Source organism: Meriones unguiculatus, chromosome 11, assembly GCF_030254825.1.
Source record: "Meriones unguiculatus strain TT.TT164.6M chromosome 11, Bangor_MerUng_6.1, whole genome shotgun sequence".
Classification (NCBI taxonomy): Eukaryota; Metazoa; Chordata; class Mammalia; order Rodentia; family Muridae; genus Meriones; species Meriones unguiculatus.
The window spans coordinates 44,910,992-44,936,873 of record NC_083359.1 but is presented as its reverse complement, the minus strand read 5'-3'; the positions used below and the strand labels follow the sequence as shown (position 1 = coordinate 44,936,873).

At 40.7% G+C, this 25,882-nt stretch overlaps 1 protein-coding gene across 42 annotated transcripts in view; it reads right to left on the bottom strand.

The window, feature by feature from the left end:
* Nucleotides 1-2,199: 2,199 nt before the first annotated feature.
* The window catches only part of Rbfox1 (RNA binding fox-1 homolog 1), a 1,697,412-nt gene continuing 1,673,729 nt past the window's right edge, over nucleotides 2,200-25,882 (bottom strand). For 19 of the 42 annotated variants that reach the window (XM_060364117.1, XM_060364120.1, XM_060364124.1 and 16 more), the window contains 3 exons: nucleotides 20,557-20,609; nucleotides 6,607-6,682; nucleotides 2,200-6,215 (listed from right to left, as the gene is read on the bottom strand). In XM_060364117.1, the coding sequence (XP_060220100.1) occupies nucleotides 6,068-6,215; nucleotides 6,607-6,682; nucleotides 20,557-20,609 (277 nt within the window). In that variant the 3' untranslated portion in view covers nucleotides 2,200-6,067. The remainder of the gene's footprint in view (nucleotides 6,216-6,606; nucleotides 6,683-20,556; nucleotides 20,610-25,882) is intronic. The other 23 variants (XM_060364119.1, XM_060364128.1, XM_060364125.1 and 20 more) reach the window with 3 other exon arrangements.

Genomic DNA, 25,882 nt, shown 5'->3' with positions numbered 1-25,882 from the left:
ACATAGGAAGAAAGATTGGCATCTCAGAGGAGACACTTCTAAAGTGCTTAGTGGCAACTGTTGCTGGTCAAATGCAAATTTCCAATCCTGGAACTGCAAACATCAGAAATGAGAAAGCAGAGTTTTACCTGTGTATTGAAAGGCTCTGTTGTGGGCCTTGTAAGGAGCTGGCCCCTACTCCAGAGGAACCATTAGGTAGAATCTTGAGCAGTTTGTATGATGGAAATTTCACACTCTTTAGAAAAGATTTGGAGAATTTTTGTACAAGTCTTCCAAATATAAAAACACATATTTCTGTGCACATGCATTTTTTTTCTACATGAATGAAAAGTGAAAGATCCCACGCTAAACCAACATCTGTAAATTTCCCAATGTCTGCTTCCTCTCTGCTCGCGTGGGGCTATTACCTTCATGTTTTGGTTTTTATTTCACTGCTGATTAAAGTAATCGCAGACTGTGGAGAGGAAGGGGGAAAGCACACTTCATATGGAGGTTCATGTGCTTGTGTACATGCGTGTGCACAAGCTCGTGTGAGGACAGACATTCTTCAGTCTTGGCATGCAAGGAAGTAGAGCACAGCCTTGATAACTATGGCCCCTGGAGGATGGTACCTTCCACAGGTGCTGCTCTTTGCTACCAAGGAGCCTAAGGATTTACTCCTGTGATGAACTCACCAGACGCAACTTAGAGAGGAAGTCTTTGAGCTTCGTGTTAGTGTGACATTGTCCTAGTGGACAGAGAGGGAGAGAGAGAGAAACAGAAAGACAGACAGACAGAGACAGATAGAGACAGAGACATAGGGAGACAGGGTAGAGACAGAGACAAAGAGACACAAGAGGAGAGAGAGAGAGAGAGACATTGAGACAGACACAGAGACAGAGTGCCCATAGATGTCAGAGGCATTGGATTCCTTTGGAACTAGAATTACAGGCATCTGGGGGAATGAACTCAGGTCCTCTGGAGGAACACACACATCTTTGACTACTGATTCTTATGTTCATATTCCACAAAATTAGGAGGTACATGCTTTCAGGACCTAGACCAGATGGGTAAAAAGCTCGTAGGATAGGGCTATGGTTTAGCTTTTATTGGAATCTTTTTAACTTTTGCATGCTTTCTGATTGACCGGCTTGTTAAGATAATTACATGAGGTAGCATTAAGATACTCTCAAGTAACTACATTGGGTATATTGTTTAAGCATGAAGGATTTCTTTCTATTTTAAAAGTAATTTAATAGAGAGAAGGCTCTGTGCATACTGCCCCTGCAGCAGACCTGAGTTACTCTCCAGCACCCACATCAGGGGGCTCTTGATACCTGTAATTCCAGCTACAGGAAATCCAGAGCCTCTGGTGTCACATGAAACACATACATGCGTGCTCTCTCACAGTCTGTCTCTGTCTCTGTTTCTCTCTCTCTCTCTCTCTCTCTCTCTCTCTCTCTCTCTCTCTCTCATTTAAAAACAACTTATTTTTCAGGTATCATTTCACAATATAGCCCGGACTGGCCTTGAACTTGAGGACAGTCCTTCCAAGGCTGGGCTTGCAAGTATGAGCTGCCATGCCCAGCTTCTTCAATTGTGTACATTTTGTGTGTGTGTAGATGTGCGTGTATGCTGGAGTGCAAGTACAGAGTTGAGAGGACAACTTGTTTCGGTGACTTCTATAATGTAGGCTCTAGGGATTGAACTCAGGTCCTCAGACTTGGCCACAGACACCGTTGCTTTACCTTTCTAGGTCCCTGAGGGGATTCCTAAATAATTAAATAGAATAAAAAAACACAAAACGCGCAACATGCTTCCCGACTCATCCCAAGCAGCCAGTAGTGTGAACTCTCGGGTTTCCTTACAAATGCCCCCAACTTGTTGCCTAATTACGTGTATTTGAAATTTACAGTGTGCCGATAATGTGGTTAAACCGCAGACTGTATTATGCTGGAGAACGGCTGAAGTGTGGTGAACTGTTTCTTACTCAGCCCCGCGTGGGTCATGGACTTCTTTCAATAGACGACTGTGGGATAAAATGGGGAGGATCTGACCCAGAGGAGCAAAGCAGGTTCAGGAGCACCTGGTCACACCCTGACCACCTGGTGGTACCCACTCCCGACCCCTGACAGGCATGTGGCTGTGGGTGAGCTTGTGTGTGTGTAAAACTGACCCTGTAAAAAAATCCACAGAGGCAGAAGAACTCAGAACACAAACTTACAGGTACCTTTTCAGACTAAGCTTTTATTTTTTTGATATTACAAACCAGTTTTCTTTATTCACAAACCACTGTAAGTGATATAAACACTAATTTCTAAAGACAGATATACACATTTTCTGGGTTTGCAGATTGAGTGATGTGTATTAAGAAGTCACTATATGCCACATTAATCTTTTTTCCATAATTCATAATAGCAATAGTTATTTAGATAAATGAAAACATTCCAAATAAATACTGTTTTTTAAAAAATCCAAAATGTTTGTTTACACCTCTGACATGACATTTTAAAACGACTTATCGGCAGCTCAGCGGGGTGCCTGGACAAAAGATTCTGCAACATCGGTGGGCACCCCCTTGCTCTAAATGATTTTATTAAAACTACATACAGTCGTGGGGGAAAGTACAGTTCATTGATGAAAATCAAAACTGCAAATGAGTTTTACTTTAGCCAGCACAGTAAGAATTCCATGTTTGTGATGTCACACACAATGCAGGTTCTGGGCTTGGAAAGCGGGGGTGACTGGGAGGAATCTGTTGATCCTTCTGCAGCCCCTTTTCTATTACTATCTTTATCCCCTCTGGGGTCGAATGCCACAGCATCATAAGAGATTGTTGCGTTGGATAACATCAACCAGGTCATCCCGCTGTAGCAGGTGGGGGATGAGAACTTTCAAGGGATGCCGCCAAGCAGTCCCCCTCAGGCCCATCTCTCCCTGCTCAAAAGGGGGTGAAAGACAACCAGTCTCTAGACCTTTCCCTTCTCAGCAGTTCAGCAGTTTCTCTCCCCTCCCCCTTCTCGCCCTTGCCTTTTCTTTCTCTCCCAAGCCATGATCATCATCTGTCTTAGATATCGAAGCTACAAAAAACTTTTGTTTTCAAATCTCATGAAACTTTATTGATGGTTTAATATCCAACTGATCTTACGGGCATGCACGTAGGATGACGAGGAAAAGCTGGATCACAAACACTTTTTTTTTTTCTTTTTAAAGTTTTGTTTGGTTTTGATTTTTAAAGCAGAGTTGTTACAGCAGATTGGCAGGTTCACAGCGTGAATTGATAACTTACTAAAGTGCGTGCCATGGGGCCTGCACTGCACACACAGGCAGGAACACTACTCAGGGAACAGCTTGCTGATATTTTATAATTTAAATACAAAAACAGGAAGACCCATGACAGATACCCCAACTTAGATTAACTTGTAAACAGGACAACATGGGGGGATTCAAACAGAAGAAAATCACAAGCTGCAATTTTTCGGCTGTGTCACTCTGGCCCTGCTCCAAGAAAGGATGGGGCAGACACTGCTCATTGGGGAGGGATAGAAATTTTGGTGTTTTTTTGCCTTGTTTTTGTTTCCTTCTGGCAATTGTCTTGGGCCTTGGAGACAGAAGTAAAGAAACCAGTTGAACATAACCCCGGGACACTGGGGAGAGGGAAGGGCAGGCTCTCACAGACTGAAAAATTGCAAGTTGCTCACAGCGCAGTCATGTTTTCAAAAAGTATCAAGCTGATGAAAATACCGTGATTATCTCTATTCAATGATTGCGATACTTGTAAAATGCGACTATAAATCCAGATATGATTATCATGTAATTCCATAAAAATTATACGTCTGTCTCTAACAGTTAATCTACTAAGCTAAAACTAAAGCCTCAGAGACTGTCTCTAGAACATAACTCCACTGCACAGATGTAAATTTTATACATATTTTAACTGGTACAAAGAATTTAAGTTTTTATTACTTTCTTTTTTTTGGAAAAAAAGAAAAAAATAGAAACAGTGCTTTTTAATCACCTTTTTATTAATGTTAATTTTTCCCTCCCATAATATAAAAGTCAGCAGTGATATCAATAATTTCTCATACTGGAAGAAATATAAAAAGAATGCTTATTGATGGCCTAACTAGTAGTCTTTGCTTAAATAACTAGTGGGTAGGTAAGAAGCTGAGTACTGAGGGTGGAATGGTAAGAGGGTGGATTTACACAGCTTCCTTCAACTCCAATCTCAGTGCTATGAGAAGCAGATTCTTAAAATGGCCTTTGGCTTGGCTTTGCCAGGAGTAACTTAGAACCTTAAGTTTATGATCATTGGTGCAGTGGGTCATTTAGATTCATCAGTTACTATATATATATACATATATATATGTATATATATATGCATATATATATAATTTTTTCTTCCAGCCAAACCCCAGTCCCAAACCCCTAAGCCCCTCCCAGCCTCCCTTTTTCACAGAATAAAATAAACAGATGCAGAAAGAATGACTTCCCAGACAGCTTAACCCCAGTAGCCTCATGTTCAGCATATATAATTCATTTACATAATATAGCACTCTGGATATGGCCCTAAATCGGTTTTATTCATATCTAGCCTCTCTCTAGATCAACCACAAAAATTCCTACAGCCAGCAACTGAACTATGAAAACCTTCAGAAACCAAAGACCCACAATATTAAAATACACAGAACAAAATATCTGAGGTATAAGATAAAAAATGTAATTTTTTTCTTTTTTTTAATTTTTAGTTGTTGTTTCTTTGAGTTGCTAAAGTGATGTCCTACTGCATGTGTCACCACACTCAGGCCTCGGAAAGCTTCCTCTCCCCACATTGGAAGGTTGTTTGTTTGTTTGTTTGTTTATTTGTTTGTTAATGGTTTTGTCATTTAATATGGAGCAAAACGGTTGTATCCCCCTCGGTATATACTAGCCTGCAATGAAGAAAGAACGAGACCCACATCATCAGCATGGCTCCTAGTCTTGGCATCAGTCAAGGGCGCAAAAGCATTCTGAAACAAAGCAATTTGAGGGGTGTGTTTTTTTACATGTTTCCTTTGTAACATGTGGATCATCAAAAAGACTAATGTTAAAAAAAATACACTTAAAACCCACCAAAATAGAGGGCACCCCCTACCCCATCCCAGGATCTTTTCAGAAATCTAATAGTATGGTCAGTCCTGACCTCCTTCTACAACTCCTTATGAAAAAAAAAATATAATTTCCAGGAAATTGAATTGGACCTGCCAGTCCTACCAGCTATGAGGACTACGGTTTACAAATGGGAAGGTGGATGGGTAGGAACTGGCTCATTGTGCTGGTTAGTTTATTTGATGAATGGATTAATTGATAGAATGTTCCACTGGGAGAAGCTCTAACTACATTCAAAGGTGGTACTAGACGATTTATCGAAGGTAGGAATCCGGCTTTCTTTTCCACTGCTTTTTTTCACATGGCCTAGGTGTTGAAGCAGGGTTGTGGAGTGCCACATTGAGATAAAAATAAAAGCCGGCTTCTGGATTTGCGTGGGCAACCTATGGATTCTGACGTTGTGGTGGGGGTGGAGCAGCTTCACTGCTGGGTGTGATTAAGCTTATGTACAAAGGTAGGCTTTTCTAATCCTGCTTGGGTTTCTATGACCCAGGGTCCAGGGAACTGTCCAGCCATAGCTTCCTATGGTTATGAGGTGACACTTATGCGTTTCCTTTTGCTATACTTATTGGCGATTCCAATGAATGCCCTTGGGACCGAGTTTTTGGGAGAGGACTGATATTCTCAACTCAAGCAGAAGACTGCATGCCAAGGCGCTGTAATGATCGCGGATGCTCTCACGCGATGGGCATGTCTTACTGGACTCAAGAGTTTTAGTGCATAGAAGTTTGAACAAGTACAGGCAAATTCACCCCTCCCTTGCCTCCCACTTTTGCCCTCCCCCTTACCCTTCCCAAAAACAAAACAAAACAAAACAAAAAAACAAAATCCCAGATTTCCCACCCCCTAAGGAAAAAAAAAAGAACAAGATCACCCCCAAAGCCAGCTGATTCCTTAATTTCTTATGTACTAGGCACACACACAAAGTGTGCCCCTCTGTCTATTTTCTCTCCTGGGCGACTATGACTTTAAACATGAATTGTAAAAGGGGAGGAGAGGCAGGCAGATGCTCAGCTGCCTGACAGCAGAGGCCTGGAAGTGTGCAGCTTAGCTCCTCTGAAGTCTGTGCTGGGGCTGGAACCTTGGGGCTATGTGAATGAGCAGCACGGGAGGGAAGGGAAAAAAAAGAAAAAAAAAGTTCTGCATTGACACTGCATTCCGTTAGTGATGGATTTAATTATCAAAATGACTAATTATTCCATTAAGGTAAGTGCTCGCTAGGTGAGACTTGCAAAATTAGAAATATAATAACTTACATGCACTACATTGCCAAGAAATTAAGACATTTATCAAGTTTACTGGGAGGATTAATGTGGCATTTTAGCTGCTGTTAGCACAAGAGACAAATTCAATTAAGGGAAAGTGAGAGGACTTCAACCATCAGCCCATACTGAGGTCCCAGCTTGGGTTGGGGGGGAGGGCAAGGGAGGAAGGCAGGAAGGCAGGAAGAGCAGAGGACAAGGAGGAGCTGCTACTCACCATGGCACCAACGCCGTAGGTGGGGGCTGGAGCAAGTGTGTGGTGGTAGGGGTCGGCAGCATAAACTCGTCCGTAACTGCAAGGGAAGGAAGAGGTGACATTGGTCCAGATGTACAGTTATACTGCAGCAGCAAGATACAGAATACCAACACTACACGGAGGGGTTGTCCTCATCCTAAAACATGAAACATCCCCCTCCACCGCAGGAGACTGAGAAGCTCAGCCTGGGCGTGGTGGTCCATGTAACACAGCTGGTCCTATAGATGTATTCCATACACAGTCCTGTGCAAGTTAATGATGGGGACCCACTCTGAGAAGTGCATTGTTACATGATTTTGTCTTTGAAACATCCAAAGTTACACTTACACAAACCACGAAATCCTTGTTAAAATCTCAGCGGACCACTGCATAGATGTGGCACGTAACTGTGTGTGTGTGTGTGTGTGTGTGCACACGCACACACATGCACACACACACATTCTCTTTCACTGTGGTGTAGCTACTTCAGAGTTTGAGGCAGGCAGGAAGCAAACACTAGAGAGATTAGTCTTGAGAATTCCAGTTTCCTAGACAGAATTTAATGCTGAAGAGGAAATGAGTCGATGTCTTTGCATCTGATTTGACTGTCTCCAAGCAAATGAGATCAGGCACATCAGAAAGGGTTCAGTGATCTGCCTGTGCAACTACTGTCTACTGCTTCAGATTGCCAAGGAACAGCTGTACTTAGATGAGACACTGTGAAGGGTCTGTGGGCCCCTGAGCCCCACTCAGAAATCATAGCCTGGTTTGGCTTTGATCTTAGCATCGAAGCAGCTCGTGTCTCCTTGGCCCAGTTTTTAAGATAGGAACATTTGGAGCAGTGTGTTTTACTCCTGCTTCCTGAACTTTTGTTATTTCTTCTATCTTTACTGTCTTTCTTCCTCACCTACTATGGCGTAAAGGGCTGGCATTGGAATGAAAATGAACAGGGGGTGGAAACCAAGTGTACTGGGTGTCCAGTGACTTTCTAGTTTACTTCATGGGTTGTAGATTACATGGCAGACAGAACTAGAGCAGACCTCTGATCCTCCCCAGGCAATGTGCACAGTTGATCCATAATATGGCATGTCCTTGTTTGTTTGACACCCATCTCCAGAGACCTTTCCAGAGATACTTTGATCAGTGAGATTTTGATACTGATCAATGCATGACTGCAAACTTAGAAAAGGATTTCTGGAAGGCAAGTCTAACTTGGAGACTCTAACACAAGTGATTTACGGAGAGGATACTCTCTGAAGGAGAAAGAGGCAGGCATAACAAGAGAAAAGAGGGGAGCAGGGAATGGTGAGCTGGACATTGGCTTTGTTCTGATTCTGTTGGTTGCATAATAAAGCCAATCTCCCCCAAAAGGCAAGTCAGTATGCTATTTAGTGCACAAGCAATACAAATGCCAGTTGAAAACTTTCCTGTTAGGTGGGAGATTAGGCACTCAGTTGAAGTAGCATCCTTTAGGAGAAAGCCAGGTGCTAGAGCTGGGGCGGGCATGGCTAAGCTATCTTAGCAAACAACACTTACAGCAACTGGAGGATGGAAGATGGAAGACATAGGATGTCCCAGCCCCACTTATTGGTATCTCTGCATTTTCAATGGCTTTTGACTTTGACTTTTTTTTTTTTTTTTTTAGAATGAATGGATTTATTTATACTATCAACCAGACGAAATTCTTTGCTGTGCTCTTGAAATGCTAGCTGATTGCACTTAATTCCATTCTTTTTTTTTCCATATTCTCCTTCTAATCACCTTTCTCAGAGTCTATTAAAAGCAAGAGATGACCCAAGTGCCAGACTCATTCAGGTCCAGTGGCAAGTCTAGTAGTCAATGGTCAAGGCACCAGTTCTTGCCTTCCTGGTTTCCAAAGGAGAATATATCCAGCAAGTTGACTTGGTTCACACAGTAAAACATGGGGAGATAAACTGAATGAAGGACTTTTTAAGTCTCAGACTCCAGATGGACAAAACAACAGATGAATCTGACTTCTCCTGGAACATCCCATGGACCCTCTCCAACACCTGTATCCTTCCAGTTGTTTCCAATGGCAAGGAGCTGAAATCTCCTAGGCTAATCTCCAGCACCCAGCCCGGGCTCGCCGAGCCTCAGCAGTGCTGCTGCAATGAATCCTGTTCAGATGCACACTTTCCTCTGAAATTAACAAATGGTCAGATTGTGTTCCCTTTTCTTTTCCTCAAACACCTTTGTGTCTCTTTACTCATTATAAATACAAATTTGATCAGAGAGCCCACTTCCTACAAGGAGTAGTAGATGCAAGGTCAAAGCATCAGGATATGCTAACATGACAATGGCATTTGGTTTTACTCTATCGATTTCGGTTGTTTGTTAACATTTCACCTGGCAAATTTGGTCACCTGGCAAATTTGGTGACTTTAACAGAAGAAATGCAAAGGAATCCCAGAGCAGCATGTTAAGCAGCAGCTCACAGAGTTTTGCAAAGGGAGTGTGAAGATGGGAGTTTAGGACAATTTGTTTTTAATTTTGAGAATAGATTTACTGGGGCAACAATGTCCACTCTGGGCTGGGGAAATAGCTGAGTTGTTCAAGGGCTTGTTTTGCAAATATGAGAACCTGAGTTAGAGCTCCCCAAACCATATTTTCAAAAATAGTAAGTATGATGGCACTGAAGAGGTAGATTCTGGTGGGTTCCTGGCCAGCCAGCTTAAATTACTTGACAAGTTCCAGGTCAGTAAAAAAATCATGAAAAAACAAAAATAAGTGTGTACTATGCTGGGGACGAACAGCTGAGGTTGTCCTCTGGCCTCCTTTACACAGGCACATGTGTGCACATGTACTGTACATGTACATAAGAGTCCACTTGTCATGAGACCTGTGAATGAGCTGAATGAAAGCACAGCTTCAACCTTTTAGTCCTCTCTAATTATTTTAGTATCCTAATACTGGACATAGCTTCAACCTTTGCAAAAAATCTAAGGTAACATTTTGTCAAAACTCTCTTCCAAGACAGAGGAAAATACAGCAGCCCCAAATGGTTCCTCCCAAATGAGAAGGCTCTTGTTTTCCTCAGGGTGACCTCTACCTTCAGAATGCCATGGTTTTATGATGATTAATAAATTTCATTTCCACCGAGGAAAAGGGACCATGTCAGCTCTAACAGAGAGCAAGGAAGCTTCTTTTCAAATGCTAATTTCTGAACACGCCCTTGTGTGACAGGACAATTTAGACACAAGGTTATTAGGGAAGATGGGGACTTGAGCAGTTCTTCAGCAAACATGCCATGCACATAGACACCCAATGTCCTCAGAGCTGGGTAAGCACAGGATGAACAAAAAGAAGCAGTTACCAGGGACCTTCACAAGAGTGAGGGCAACGCGTCTTATGACTGCCATGTTAGGTTCTGACCTGGAATGAGGTTATCTTCTACACTACCATTTCTGATAAAACTGGACAAGGACATATTCAGACCATGAGGCTCTCCTGGCCCCAATTCCAACAAACCAGCAATCTTGAGAAAATATGAAGTATGTTCACTGTACTCTGCATACAGTATGAGGACAGAAGACTCCCGATCAAACTCAACAACCTTTGCCCACCTCTAATCCTTTCAAATAAAAAAGCCATTTACAGTTCTCAAATTCACATAATCTGCGCATCCATTCTTTGGTTTTAATTCATCCATCTATTTCTCTAATTCAATGCACATTTGTATGAATTTTATTTCATTATTCTTCTGCTAAATCCCACCCCTCCCCAGCAGTTTTCAACGGGTTCTGGAATCATAGCCTCTATTCCTCTTTTGGCCCATAATTTGTTCCCATGTAGCCCAACGTCTCTGTGTCCTAGGCATTCAGGTCTCATTGACAGTCCTTAAACACAGGCAAACTCAGCTCAGTACCTGACCATTCATCCTTCTTCCCCTTGAACCATTTCTTTATAAAGTTTATGTTTTGGATTAAATATCCAAATGGCACCTCCAACCACCCTTCCTGAAGCCTACTTTCCAGCCCTGTCTACCCTTCATGCTATAAGGCGCATCTCTGATAATTTTGTTTACTTTTCTACACAGTTGTTCACCTTTTCCCCTCATGGTAAGAGAGGCACATAAGGCTGAGGCTGTGTCTGCTCTATGGACATGGGCTGCTTATATGAGAAAGAGTGAAGAGGAGGAGAAAATCAAGATTTTAAAGATGCTTAAACCCATATTATGTTTTTTTTCTTAATTTTAATATATATAGTGTGTGTGTTTACTATTATCATTCTTTATATTATTATCTTAAGTCCAGGGTCACTCACTGAAATATTCTGGTTTGGCTGGCTGACCAATGAATTCTAGGAATTTGTCTTTTTGACTCCCCAACTCCCTAGTGTAGGGGGTTACAGACACATTCAGCCATGTCTAATATTTTACATGTGTGCTTGGGATTTAAACGCATGTCCCCACAGGTACAGAACAGCACTCTTCCCCATTCAGCTAGCTCCCCAGAACAATACTGTATATTCTATCAGTAGCTAGATTCTTTAGGATATATTTGCTAAACATTCTCCTTAGCCACTGACAGACATTCAAAACTCTTCAGGATAGCAAAAAATAAGAATAGAATCTGGGGACTCTTGAAATGTAATGTGGAGCGTTGCAGCCCTGCTGTATTACACACACTAGACAAATAGTCACAAAGTCTAAAACTTTGTAAGAAAGAAGAACATGAGATAATGAATGCCTTCTTTGTTGGCTGCGCATCATATTCTGTAGCCATAAGGCCTCAAGTTAAAACAGAGAGGCAACATGAAGTCCTCAGGGAGAAAGTCAAGGACCTCCATATCCTAGTTCTGTCTTTCTACTGTCCTTGTTCTTCTAAGTCAGACAAGACTACTCTTTCCACATCCTTCCTACTCCAAAATAGTGTGCTTTTATCTGAACTCTGCCAAATTTGCACGTGAAATGCACAAGAACCAACTTGATACACTTTTAAATCATCCACAGAGAATGGAGAACACTAGGACGCAAGGCTTCTTACACGGAATAGCACAAGCTGGCCTCTCACTACTGCCCTCTTGCACTTTTGCTTTCAGAGGCAGCTGAAAGATTCTATTCTAATACACTCACAGGTCCTTATAGCAACCAGCTTATGACTGCTGTGGAATGCTTATCTCCCTAATTTAGAGGTGACAGCTGTAGCTTCAATTACTCTACTTGAACTCAAGCTTACATTACAGTGAAGTGAATGATTCTTCTATCTGTTGAATGGGAAACAGGAACTTGTATTTTTATTTGTATGCATATATATGTGCAGTGTGTGTGTGTGTGTGTGTGTGTTTGTATTCATGTGTATTTGTATTTTGTGTGTACGTAATGCCAGATGTACATAAATGCCAGATGTTGATACTGGATGTACAAATGAGGGTAGAGGTTAAACTTAGGTGTCTCCTTTGATTGATTTACATTTTATTTATTGAGGCAGGGTCTCTTGCTGACCCTGAGAGCTTGCAAATTTGGCTAGTCTAGCTAACCAGCTTGCTTGTGCCTGGCTGCCACACCACAGGGCTTCTATGGGAATGCTGGGGGATTCTTTGTGCCATGCTCACACTTGCATGGTAAGTGTTTTATCCAACCAGCCATCTTCCCAGTCCTGAATCCATGTATTTTAAAAAATGTTTTCCCAGTCCTACTGAGACATATAAATAGTACTTATTGTTAATGCTTTCAAAAATCTAGATAGGACAAGCAGAGTGCTAATGGAATCTGATGTGCCTATGTGGGTAGATTAAGAGGGGTTACAGCAATTTCACAGTTTTCTTCAAAGGATATAGTAAGTAATTAATTTCACTCCTTTTCAATTAAGAGTCTTTTGTGATCTCTTCTGCATCACCTTCCCACAGCTGGGAGAATCCCTGTGGGGCAGAAAGGTGGGTGAAACCTACTTCCCTCTGAGATGAAGTTTCAAAATGGTGTGGCCTTCCTAGACAGTCCGATTGTGTCAGTGAAGAGTTTAACAAGCTTCTTGGCCCATCACAGTGCCCATTCTTGATGACACTATCTGAGGCAGTCAGGAGGGAGTAGGTGGAGACTTAAACTGTGCAGAAGACCTTTTTATTCCACCCAGATATTTTTCCTATTAGATAACTCTCATCTGATGAATTTCAAGGGCTTTGCAAAATAAAGAGAGAAACAGTAAAAAGAAAGCTCGATGGCCTGCTTCATCATCGCCAGAATGCATTGTTGAGTTGTAACTCCCTTCTATGAAGAGGATAACACAGCATGAACCTGTGATCCTGAACAAGTTCATGCTTGGCTGGGCCATACCCTCTGCTCTTCCCAGGGACTGGAAGGGGGAAGGGAGCTATAGGCAGCATGGCTCTCTTAGAGGAAAAAGAAAAGCACTCAGAAGGCATGTGGCCTTTGAGGTTGTCTGTTTCCTGTATCCAGTGTTACTTCCTTCCTTTACTCAGTCATCATCCATTCACTTTCCAGGATAAGAGTTGGGAACATTATTATTTTTAATTCAACCAGTAACTAGTTCTCACTTTAAAAAACAGGCAAGCAAAGGGGACACTACTGCCAAACAGAGTAAGATCTTATCTTACAGACTTAAACATGACAGTGTCTTCTCAGAAAGCCTTTGTAATCCTGTAGGGAAGTTGGACTTCATGTCCCTGTAAAATCATATAGAATCATTTTCCTGTCCTCTAGGTACAGTTTTAAAACCTTGCATTGGTCTGAATCTCACTGGGGCAGGTGTGAAAGAAAAACCTTGATTCTAGATTTACCATGCAGAACAACAGCCAGCCATTTAGGAAGACACAATAAGTCCCACTTTGGGCCTTGTAATATGTTACTGTGAAAGGAATGCCTCATCTGATAAGAAGAGACACAGAAACACTCAAGACAACTTCTTAGAAACCCTCTTTCTAAAGAGAGGGTTTTTATTAACACCACTGTAATAAAAGCTAGTAGAAATTTCCCATCATGCTTTGAAATCACGAGGGCATCTCAACAGCAGCATAAGATACACAAACAACTGTTTGTGTCCTTCATCAGCTCTGTGATCTGATAATCTCCCTCTGAGGAGTAGAGAGGCGTGGTAGCTAAGGATCCTTGGACTCGGCTCATACTCTTGGTCATCATACTCTTGTGCTATACCTTTTCTAAGTAAAGGCAGATATCATGACAGTGCAGGGCTTCAAAGTATAATAAGGATGAGATGAGGGTGTAAGGTACCAAACAGGCATCAGTTACTGGCTGAGAATGTTGTAGATGATGTCTTCTGCCTCTTGGACATGGGATGGGGCACACAGGCGAGAGCTCTTCCTGGGTTGGAATACTGATCTCCCTTATGCTTATGTAAGCAGATCAGAGGCTGGCAGATGTAACAAGAATAGTGAGAAGGACTTAGGTTCTGGCTCAGAACCTCAAGTTATTTTCTTCTACCCTAACAACAACACACACACACACATGCACAATGCTTTACTTAGAAGAAACTCATTAAAACATGAAGTTGAGGGAGGGCATCATGCCAACAAATTGTTTCTCTAGAACAATTCAGTTTCAAAGAAATGGAACAACAGTCACAAATATGAGTACTACATATTGTTTGAAACTCCATTCTAGTCACAGTTGGAAATACAGTTTTGTTTGTATTTATCTCAATATATTTAAAGTACAATCACTTTTACAATTATTAATGGAATGGCTTGTACAGCAATAAAAGCCCACATGCTTATGAATTCTACTGTATTCTTTAGACTTAGAAATACAGATGAGCCAACCAGATCTTGGGCCTCAAAGTCAAGATAGTAGAAGAGCCATATCCAGAAAACACTCCAGTACCAGCCTCACAGATGGCTAGAAAGACTTCCCAGGTGTGTGCCTCGCTCTGCTATGAAACTGCTTGGGAGAACGTGCTGGAATTCTGAGACTCAGGCTCTTCCTCTGGACCCAGGAATCTAATGCCCAGAGTTGAGGGGTGGGTGGGTGTCTGAATGGCCTTAGTGTCAGAAGTAAGTCTCATGCTCTGAATTTAATAATGATACTTCTTTCCTAAGTTTTCACTGCTGTCACCTTCTTCCACTTAGGCAAATTCAGAGTAATCTATATATCCCTAATTTTACCAGGTAAATGGATAAGGACATTTTACTTTTATGAGTACATTTTATTGTTATTGCATGCCACAAGCCTGGAACAGTGCCTCACACACAGTAAGCTCGCAATAAACGAGATTATTATTTTTACTAAGTACCTTTGCTTACATGTTCCCTCTGCACCTGGTACTTCTAGCAAAATGCACATCACACTCCACTGGAAACAACCCCAATTAACCACAAATCAGTTTTCTCTGTGACAACTTTGCTGAGCAATCAGAACACTCCGATGCAGGGAGGACAATTAGAGGGAACTTGCTGAAGGATCCATTAGAGGAATGACCAATTTAGCAATTTCTTCTAAATATTATCTGAAAGTTTATTGCAGGTGTGTGCATGCATGCAGGCTCAATGGGGAATAAAGGAAGAAAACAGCGCTCATTCCCAGTCTGGTGCCTTGGATGTGCCAAATATTGCTTCTTTATTTAAGAGACCTGCTTCACAGTGGATGATTCCAACAGCTTTTGCTATTTTCACTTAGCTATTTTTTTTTTACAGACACCTCCTTACCCCTGGTTGGGTATCATAAACATTGGGCCCTGGACCAGCTTTTCTAGGGCTTATAAAGCAGGTGTTCTTGATTATGCTGCAAGAACTTCACTGACTGAGCCCTTTCTATAGCCCCTATTACGGGAAAAGTGTGTGTGTGTGTGTGTGTGTGTGTGTGTGTGTGTGTACACTCATATATTAATACATATATACATATATATATATCATTACATGCTAGCACACAGAACTCACTTGATAACAGCAAGTTATTGGTGCATCCTGTATAATTAAGCAGAACCCACAAAAGAGATAGCTGTTACAGGGGCTAAGGGCTCAGTGTAACCCTCTACACTAGGAGAGAACTCTCAAACCACACTTGAGGAAGAGGGGGGTTGTGATGGTCAACATTGATTGTCAAGATGACAAGGTCTCGCATCATCTAGCAGCCAAGTCTCTGGCACATCCTTGAGGGAGATTCTATATTGGTTTGCTCAAGGAGGGAAGATCCACATTGAATGTTGGTGGCACCATCCCGTGGGATGCAATCCTAGACTCAATAAAAAGAAGAAAGCATTTCTCCTCTTCTTCCTGACTTTAGATGCAATGTGACCAATGACCTCAAAATCCTGCTGCTGTGCCTTCACCACCATGGCTAGACCCTCAAGCTGTGAGCCAAAATGAAAGCCCCCTTTTCTTAAGCCTCTTCGGTCAGTCATTTTGTCCTGGCAATAAGAAAAGTGACTGTAACACAGGAGTCACATTCAGTATGGACTGAACTTGTGTTTGCTAACCACACCAGCATGCCCTGCTTATTCTCCCAGGAAGTATTATTCAAAACCAACTACTTCCCCAGATTTCATGGCCAAGAGTCACTGTAGTCTGTTATCACATTTTCAAGGGTCTCTGTGGAGGCTTTTTTTCTTTCTTCTGTTCTCATCATGTAACTTTCTGGCCTCTATCATGGCGAGGAGTCACTAAAGGCTGTCATCACACTTTCAAGAGTCTCAATGGAGGCTTTTTTTTCATTCTCTTCTCATCATATAACTTTCTGGTCTCTATCAAGATATCTGACTGACTGTTATAAAATAAGATAGAAATGAATCCTCCAATGGTTATGGAAAATGCCAAATGGTTTCAACAGCCTCCTAGTCTTAACTTGTCTGAGCTACCTTTGTGAGCTCCTGCTATTGCCCTGATATCTCTAACATACACACTTGTTCTCACCACCCTGGATATTTTGTTCCTCAAACAGTAAGCATACCCAGTTGCAAAGCCTTTGCACTGGTTGTATGTTCAACCTGATGAACTCTCAACTGGAAAATTTTGTGTGACGATTAGTTTCAACTGTCAACTTGCCACAACTTAGATTCTTACAAGAGAAGGAGAGAAGAGTCTTCATTGATTTTCTTTATCAGGTTGCCCTATGGGCATGTTTATGGGGGGATATTTTGACTGTTAATAGATGGAGCTGGACCCAGCCCATTGTGGACAGTACCATTACCTGATAAGGGGGTCTTGGCCTACCCAGGACTGAAGCAAGCTAGATGAGAGCAAGTGTATAGCATGTATCCTTCTTGCTCTTGATAATGGAGTGATGTGGCAGGATGCTTGAGTTCCAGCCTTGGCATCTTATAGGTGAAAGACTGTAGCTTAGAACCACAAACAGAAGTAATCCTTTCTACTCCTACGGTGACTTCTATTGTTTGTTTGTTTGTTTGTTTTTATCACAGTACTAGAGATGAAACAGTTGGTTCATTCCTTAATTAGATTCAGGTGTTCTCTCAGGGTCTCCATAGTGTAGAAAGCATCTCTGATCATGGTAGCTAAAGCTACATCACACCTGAAAGTCCCTCTCCTGCACTGCTTTTTGATTAATTGGAGAGGTTCTGACTATATCCCTTTTATTTGCATTTATTGGATTTTAATTGTTGTTCTGTGTGCATGCATGTGTATGCATATGTATAGGTATACATGTGTTATGGCAGGTAAGTGGAGCTCAGAAGGCAGCTTTGAGGACTTGGTTCACTCCTACCACTCAGACTCTGGAAATCAAATTCAAGTTGTCAGGTTTGATGGAAAGAGCCTTCATCTACTGAGCTATCTCACTATCTCCAGCCTACCTTTATATACAAGTATATCCTATGATTCTTCATCTATGTGAAGATTTGGGATATGCTCTCCACTAGAATGGAAGTCTGTCTGAAGATAGCTTATCCTGATTTATTCAATGCTGTGACTTCAGGATGGAGATGTATCCCCAGCATGTGACAGCAGCTCTGTAGTAACTAACAGACTTGAATGAATTCCAACCATAAAGTAACTTGATTTTTCAGTAGCCCCTATTCTCACAAAAGACCCATCTTGTTCTTGTGCAGTTATAAGTTCATCCTGAAACTGCTCTAGTAAATCACAGAGCCATGTGTGGGGTGGAGAGGGAAGGGGTTCCCAGAAGGAAAAATCATGTCCTCCACCCTTTCCAGCCTTTGCACCTCTTGTAGACTCCAATCTATGAAAAGTTCTTGATGTTATATGTTAATAGATGGTTCAAGTGGGCTAGGTAAGTGCAATAGTTAGCCTTATACCCTGTTGTTAAAAGGACAGTTTCTATTTGTTCCTTCCAGAATATGCCCCACCCAGAGGAAAATTGACAAACCCAAATACAGAAAACTTAGAATCACTGAGGAGAAAATTGATGTTCCCACAACACAAACAGACTCACAGACAACAAATGTGAATGAGCAACTACTCCACACAGCTAGCAAAAGAGAGTCAATGTAAGGGCATCCTCTGCAAAATATGCCAATAGAAAGCATCCCTCTGCGTTGGGCTCACAGATCATGACCTGCCTCTGCTGTTGTTTAGTGATCATCTCATCACCACCAAGTCACAAACAGACTGTGTGCTCATATCTCCCACGACTTGCAGACATTTCCAAGGACCAATCCTTCTAAATATTTTTTTTCAAAATCCAGCAAGCTCTACAAAACAAGATTTTAAGAATCTTGATTCTTCTTCTTCTTCTTCTTCTTCTTCTTCTTCTTCTTCTTCTTCTTCTTCTTCTTCTTCTTCTTCTTCTTCTTTTATTTTTATTTTTTAATTCTATGCAGGGACGTGAACCCAGAGGTTTATTCCTACCACACATGTTTTCTACCACCAAGCTCATCCTCAGCCCAGCTCACTGATACTTCTATCCTCTTACAAAAAAGCAATGTGCCTGGTGTCATGCCCTAGTTGCTGCTAGATACCAGGATACAATACCTCTGCCCTCTGTGGTGTTTCTCTGACAAGCAAGTGGGCTGTATAATCCAGTAGGTGCACAGGGATTTGCAATTTGCAAGGGGAGAGTCCCAAGATGACATTAATTTCACTGTAGTTCTGACTTCTCATTTTGACTCTGTATGGGAAGGAGGCTAACTGCAAGGGAATCTGATTGATATGGTTATTTTTTCTTCTCCCTGCTTGATTCAAAACCTCTGGTTCAAACGAGACCTTATGACGCACACAACATTATTAATATGGCCATCAGAGGAATAGTGGTATCTTTGAAATGTGGTTCATAGCAATCAATTCATTAATAATTTACTGGGTCCCCCTCCCTAGAGAAGACAAGACAGGGGGCAAGCCAGGGTGTGCTCAGGCAAGCATTATATGTTGCTTTTATATAGAAGGTTGCATGAGGACAAATTGTTAACAGAACAGTGTCCAGTCTATCTTTTATGTTACCAGTTTTCAGTTTTTAATCTATGATGTCAAAATAGAGCCTGAGACACACTGGAACACACATGAAGTTTAGCAGGGAGGGCAGAAAGTCTGCAACAAGTGCGTCCACATGTTAAACCACCATTCCTCCCAACTCAGCTTTCTTCCTATCCTATCTCCTTTTCCTTGCTATACTCTGGGAATGTGAGGTTATTCTTGTGTCTCCAGAAACTTATTTCTGACTCTGCCACTCTCAGAAATGCAATTAACAGTCTACCTTCCAGTGTAAGGCATTAATGTAGAGTTAGCTATGGCACATCTCTGAGAGAAGCCTGAATATTTGAACCTAAGGAGAAGGGGAGGAGAGATCAGCAGCATTAGCAAAGGAGCTTTATGGAAATGTAGTGAGCAGTTGCTTTAGAAAATGAGCTTGTGTAACTCTTGGAGCAAAACCTCAACCCATTAACAATGCAGAGAATGACTTTATAAAGGACCCAGATGTGGAGACCTGTGTGGCACTGCCAGAAGCCTGTTCCTAGCTCTGTCCTTCAGTTCATTAATTCTCTCTAAAGACTCTGAATAGAGCTTGAAATATTAGTAATGTTCACCTTTGTTTACTACTCCATTGATAAAAAGTGAATGGTAACAGATGTATGCTCTGTGCATAAGGCTGGGTGGTACGTGTGCTTTCTTACATCTGGGGCATGTTGTTATATCCACTTTCCTTCGTCAAAAGCATCCATTGGCAAGACTGTCTAGTGAGTATCTGAGGTAGTTTAGGCTTTAGTCAATCCCGAACACATACAAGAACACATACACACACAGCAGAGAGTGAGAGAAAGAGAGCGTGAGAAAGAGAGAGAGAGAATAAAGATAGTCTAATATTCATTAAGGCACTATCTAGGCACTTAATCCAGTAATCCCAAATTTAATTGCTGTGAACCACATCAAAGTGAAATGACAATGGTTGTTTTGATGGGCATATCATGCAACTAGGCAATTTCTATTCACCAATGGCCTGATTTTGAACACAAAATAAACCTTCCTTTCTCTAAGTCCTGATACTTGAGAATATGTGTTGAAGAAAAGGAAATGGAGGATCTGTAGCTAATGGATAGAAGATCCCCTTCTTATAAGACAGAAGTAATTATATTTCCTAATGCCACTGGCTTTATGGATGCAGTCTCTTATGGCCAATCATATTCTATAAAGATACCAAATAATTTTCATTTCAATGTCTATGAACCTAGATACAATCTGTCAAAAAGGACAAGAGTCACGTCATGTTCCTAAGCTCCCTTTGTCAGTATTTTATTATAAGAATATTGCTTAATCCATGAGTTTGGTTGTGCATTCATTCACCACAAAGCTTACTCTTCTGACCAGGTATTATTAAAATCAGAAATACAAACATCAGAGTTAGCAAAACGCCTCATGTAGTTTTCATATGTTAGCCTAAAATCTTCAGCTACACTCAAAAGTATATGGTCTCTTTCTCTCTTTATAAGAACTAAATTTTCTACAGTGACAAACTGCAGCATGTGAAGAAGATAAAAAGGAAAAAAAAAGGATATTGAGACTCAGATGGGACCATCAGGAAGTAGGAATGTCTGTTACCTGCAGAGGTGTTACAAGAAATTTCATCTGTTGCAACGAAGACGAACTGATTTCTGGAAGAGAAGATAAAATTCACAATACTGCTCGCTCAGGGGGAAACGTGCTCTCTGGCAATTGGTTCCATGTGCACAGGTGAAGGGTGGGGAGGGGGGCTGCGTCTGCATGGGTGTGGCAAGGAAATGTGCTGATGGACCGTGGACTTGGAAAGCTTGGAAAGATCACAAAACAGGCATGCGGGACCACTTAAATGAAATCATGAGGGCATTGGGATGTGGGCGTGTTCAAGCTATTGTGCCAGGGTATTAATACTGCGTGTTACCAAAGCATGCCAGGGTACATGGCTAAGTCCAAGCTATTTCAAGTTGTGCTTACACAAGTTTTTAATGCTAAATATACTACAACTTTTTAAAAGTAAAGACTATTATTAGTAAAAGAGTGTACCAGGACTAACTAGGAATACCATAAAACTCCATACATTGATATACTATTCAAAACTGTTTTTAAAAAGCAACAAAAAAAAAAAACTTTCATTACAGAAGAGCACATTATATGAAATTAGGTTATGGAAAAAAAAATCACCAACTGAAAGAACCCCTATCTTTCTATATTATTCTTTGTTTAAGGGAGACATCTGATGTCATTATGCACATATGGGGGGTCAGAGGACAACCTCGGTATTGGTTTTTGCTATCTTCCTTGTTTGAGACAGCATCTCCTGTTATTTCCAGCTGTGTACACTTGGCTAGTTGGCCTGTGGGCTTCCAAGGATTCTCCTGCCTCTGCCTTTTCTTGAATGGCAGGAATGTTGTAAGTATAGCCACACACAACTGTGTCTGGCTTTAAGTGGGTCCTCAAAAGAATCTACACTCAGATCCTAACAATTGCACAGCAAATGTTTCAACCTCTCTCAATTTATTTTGTAATGATGCATATTGGAGAGAAAAATTTAAATAATAGAAAATGCTGTTTCACATTGGTTTACTAAATTTAGAAAGATGATAAAACTCTCTCAAGGTATTTTCAATGGTAACCATTCCACAATGTAAGTATTTTGAGTGCAGAGGTACTGTAGATTTCCCTAGAAATACAAATATCAATACCCTGTTGATTAGAATGGCTCATTGAGATTGGCTAAGGTCTTAAATGCCTTAAAAGTCCCCAAAGAGGCGCTGGGTTCTGATTTGTTAGATTTTTACTGTGCATAAGGATCAAGAACCTAGATAAATGCATTTCCAAGGAAGTCTTAATATGAATGCTTTTGTTCCAGTGTTTCAAAAAACATCCAGCAATTGAGCATTTCATAAAACATCAAAAGAGTATTGCTGTCACAAGAGGTGTACCTCTGAATATAAACAGAGATAGATACCTCTAGAATATTCCCTGGAACTTAACATTCAGTTGAAAATTCTAGTTATTTCTAAACCAATAAAATCCTAACAAAATTATACACACTCTGAGAATACTGTCTTCTATAAATCAAAAGACAAAACTAAGTTCATTTATCCTCTATCTTAAAACAATAAAAGTAAGTTTTGTTGTTTGCTACATTTTTATTATGACCAAAACTTTTTAAAACTTAGAAACTATTGGGTTTCAGATACCCTAGTTTTGATGAGTACAATTGATGTATCTGAAAATGAAAGAGATATGTAGTATAGAACTTGAGTTGTCTTATAAGAGTTGGTGAGATTTGGCATGCCTAACCTTCAGGTACAGTATTCCCAGCATGCATCAGACAAGCACTTAAAAGGACCTCTGTTCACAAGGTGGCTATAACAGGAGCTCAGCCATAACTGAGCATGGCAGCCTTGTTCATTCACAGGGTAGGCTCTAAGAAGAATCATTCCCATATGCATGCTGGGTGTGAGTATTATTTAAGAAATTCTGCCTGACTCATACCCCCCAATTGTATAAGGCACTACAAACATACGTTGCTTCTACATGGTTCCCTTCTAAGGAATATTCTATATAACCAATGATGACCTTGAACGGGTCCTCCTGCCTCTAATTCCAACATATTGCCATTACAGGCATATGGCCCTATACCTAGTTTTATGTAGTGTTAGGGATTTAATCCAGGGTTTCATGTATGGTAAGCAAACATTCTACCAACTGAGCTGCAACCCCAACTCCTAGGTTGCTAGGTAGAGTGAGCTGGGATGATTGAAAGCAACCCACACAGATGTTAAATGGTTATTGAAAGAATAGAGAAAACTAGTAAAATTAAACCCAGAGGTATTATTGTAAAGTAATTAGATCTTAAGTTTTCCAGAATTTTATGCAATATGATTCTGCTTTTAAGAGTGCTCTTTGGGCATCATGAGTTTTAACTCTTAAAATGTTGTATTTTTTTGTTCTTCTTCTCTCTTTGCCTCCCTTGCCTCTTTTCTTTCTCTTTTTCTTCTTACTCCTTTCCTTCTTCCTTCCATCTTTCCTTTTACTCCCTTCCTTCTCCCTTCTACCTCTTCTACCATCCACCATTGCTTTTGGTAACCTTCATCTATTGGACTTTCTCTTCTCATTGGGTCTTTTTGGTCAGTTGTTTGGAGGTAGAATGCTATTTCACCACACAGTCTGGTCTCAAGGTACTAGGATCAACAGATCTTCTTGCTTGGGGCTTTTGAGCAACTGGGCCTACCCCGTATCATTTTTAGAATTCTTGAGAATGTTTTGGAACAAAAGAGATCATGTCTGTTCTGATAACCTACTTTCTATAAGGAATTGGTTTAGCTCACTTCTGTTAAGTAAGATGAAATCTCAAAGGTCTGACTCATTTCCAGCAGTGACAAAGAGAAGGAAATGGCACACAGTCATATAGTACCAGAAGGATTTTCAAAATGCTTTTCAAAAATGATGGCCAATTTGAGCATGAGTTCTGTGCTATTCTGTTTTATTTTCAAGTACACATAACCAGTCCTATTCCCTTCCAGAAAGATCCCCTATCAAATGTTAGCAAAGTGCCTTTCTACAGAGCTCATAAAATAGATGTGACCAGCCTGCATATTTACCTGCCTTCTATGTTTTTGCTTTCATTAGTTGACTGTGAATAAGATCAATAGCAATGTTGCAGCAAAGAGGCTCAAGGAGTAGGTCAATGAAGTGGCCTGTAGAACAATGGTTCTGGACTTCTCAAGGGCTTCACATTGGTGTCTATCACTCTGTGCTGTGCTATTTTATGAATTTTTCTGCTCCTTCTACCCTGAAAGATCATTTAAAACAAATGTTCTACTTAGATGCCTTTAAATAGGCCATGTGTGGATTTGTTCTCTGAAGCCATTTATCCCAAATTACCAGAGAAAGAAAACGGAATGAAAATTGTAGCTGAAAAAGTGTTGTCCACAAACAAATTCAGAAATAATTAAATGATCTGAGCAGTGCAAGTGTGGGAACCACCTCTCATGATAAGAAAGAAGGCTGGTGCCATGGGCTACTTCCTTATGCTAGCCATCAAATGTTTTCTTCTCTCCATAAAGACCCGTGCATCTAAACATCACTTACATCTTATTTTCAGCAAACTGCTCTGTACCTTGGTTGTAGATGACAGTGTCTGGCCATCATTCTTAACCTCGGATAAACATGGTGGTTACCTAGGGAACTTCTGATATTTCTGGTAACCAAGTTATACCCAAGACCTACTGAATGAGTATCTTTGTGGATGGAGCTCAAGCTTAGACTGCTTCTACTCTCCTCTTAAATTTCACATGAACTGAAGTTTGAGTTCTACTTGTCTATTTGAATGGTTTGTTGAATGGTTTGAGCTTGAATGATCCAGAGGGAGAGTTTGGGGTAGTGCAACCCACTGGCTCTCTTCTGCTCTGGATTCTGGTTTAGCTGACCAGTGTCAGAGTCCCATAGATACTCTGAAGGGTATTGCACTATATTAATGGCCAACATTGAGCTGGTAAATCTTTCATTCCAAGTGTGGAAAGCAATGCTTCTCAAGACTCCTGACTTTATGAAATATGGACTGAGATTTTGCCTGTGATGTGAGGCTGCTAAATGTCATTCATACCTACATATTTATTTTACCTTCCTTATAACCCATCTTATGATTACCCCAATGAAAGATCAATAAACTGAGTCAGGACATTTGAAGCAAAATGCTCATTGGTGAAAGTGGACTATGAGCACAGTTATCTGGAACCCAGCCCTCTATATTCACTTCCTCTGAGATTCTGCTCAGCAGCAGTCACATAGGGGATAGGAAATATTCTATCACGGATAGTATATCCGTGCCTCTCTAGGGAAATTTCCTATATATCATTTTGAATCTGCAGTTGTTTCTCTGCAACAAAATGATAGATATTTGAATTTCTCTTTGGGTATGCTATAACTGAGACTTGAGAGAGATAATTATAAGGATATTCAACTGTCCATGGTACAGAAATGGCATATATCATTTTAGCCACAGATGTCCTTCCATTTTAAGATGGTTTCCACAGACCAATCATCCAGAGTCCATCTGACTCAGCTGGTGGCATATTTACATTAGTCTTGTGGCTTACTATATATCATCTTTATTTCTCACTCCTCCCCATCCTAGGTTAAATTTCATCTATTTGCAATTTTCTTCCAAAAATAATTACTCACTGAATTCTAAGTATCAAGTGAACAAAGTAGCCTGTTAGTATTTCTCAAGGGGATTTGAGAAGCCAGATAGAGGTTAAAGGGCAGACTTCGGCATGAGAAGATGAGGCCAGACTATAACTGATTGTTCTCCAATAACACCAGTGTTAAGCTTTATTGTTAAAGGTTTTATTGTCTGCTCCTCACTCTTTGACTCCTTAATTCTATATTTTTATTGTTAAAAACTCTAAATCTGTGTTGCTCATAGTGAATTTTCATGAATCAATGTTGTAGATTTCAAACCTAACAAAACATTTATGTGTACTTAAAGTCCTGCAAATGCTGAGAACAAAAATCCATGCAGCCTGTGGGTCGGTTTCTTGGCCTGGCAGATGGTAGCAGAGGTCCCCCCAAGACAGAAATAGCAATAAGTAATAGAAATAAGTGTTCAACCTTTCTTTCCATCTCCACTTTTAAAATCTTTTTTTCTGGAATGTACAGGCCCCAGTGAGATACATATGTTTGCCTTCTTTGTGGTTATTATTATTTAGGTTTATATGTATTATGTCATACATAGATGAGATGTGACATATATAAACAAGCCGGCAATTAACCAAATGAAGTAGAAAAGGCACCAATAGGATCTATTCTGACCCTCTATTTAAAAAATGAATATATGAAAGTACATTTAGAGTCACTTAATTTGGACACAACTCCCTTATTTACATTGCATTAATAAGGCTTAAATTAAAAAGAAAAA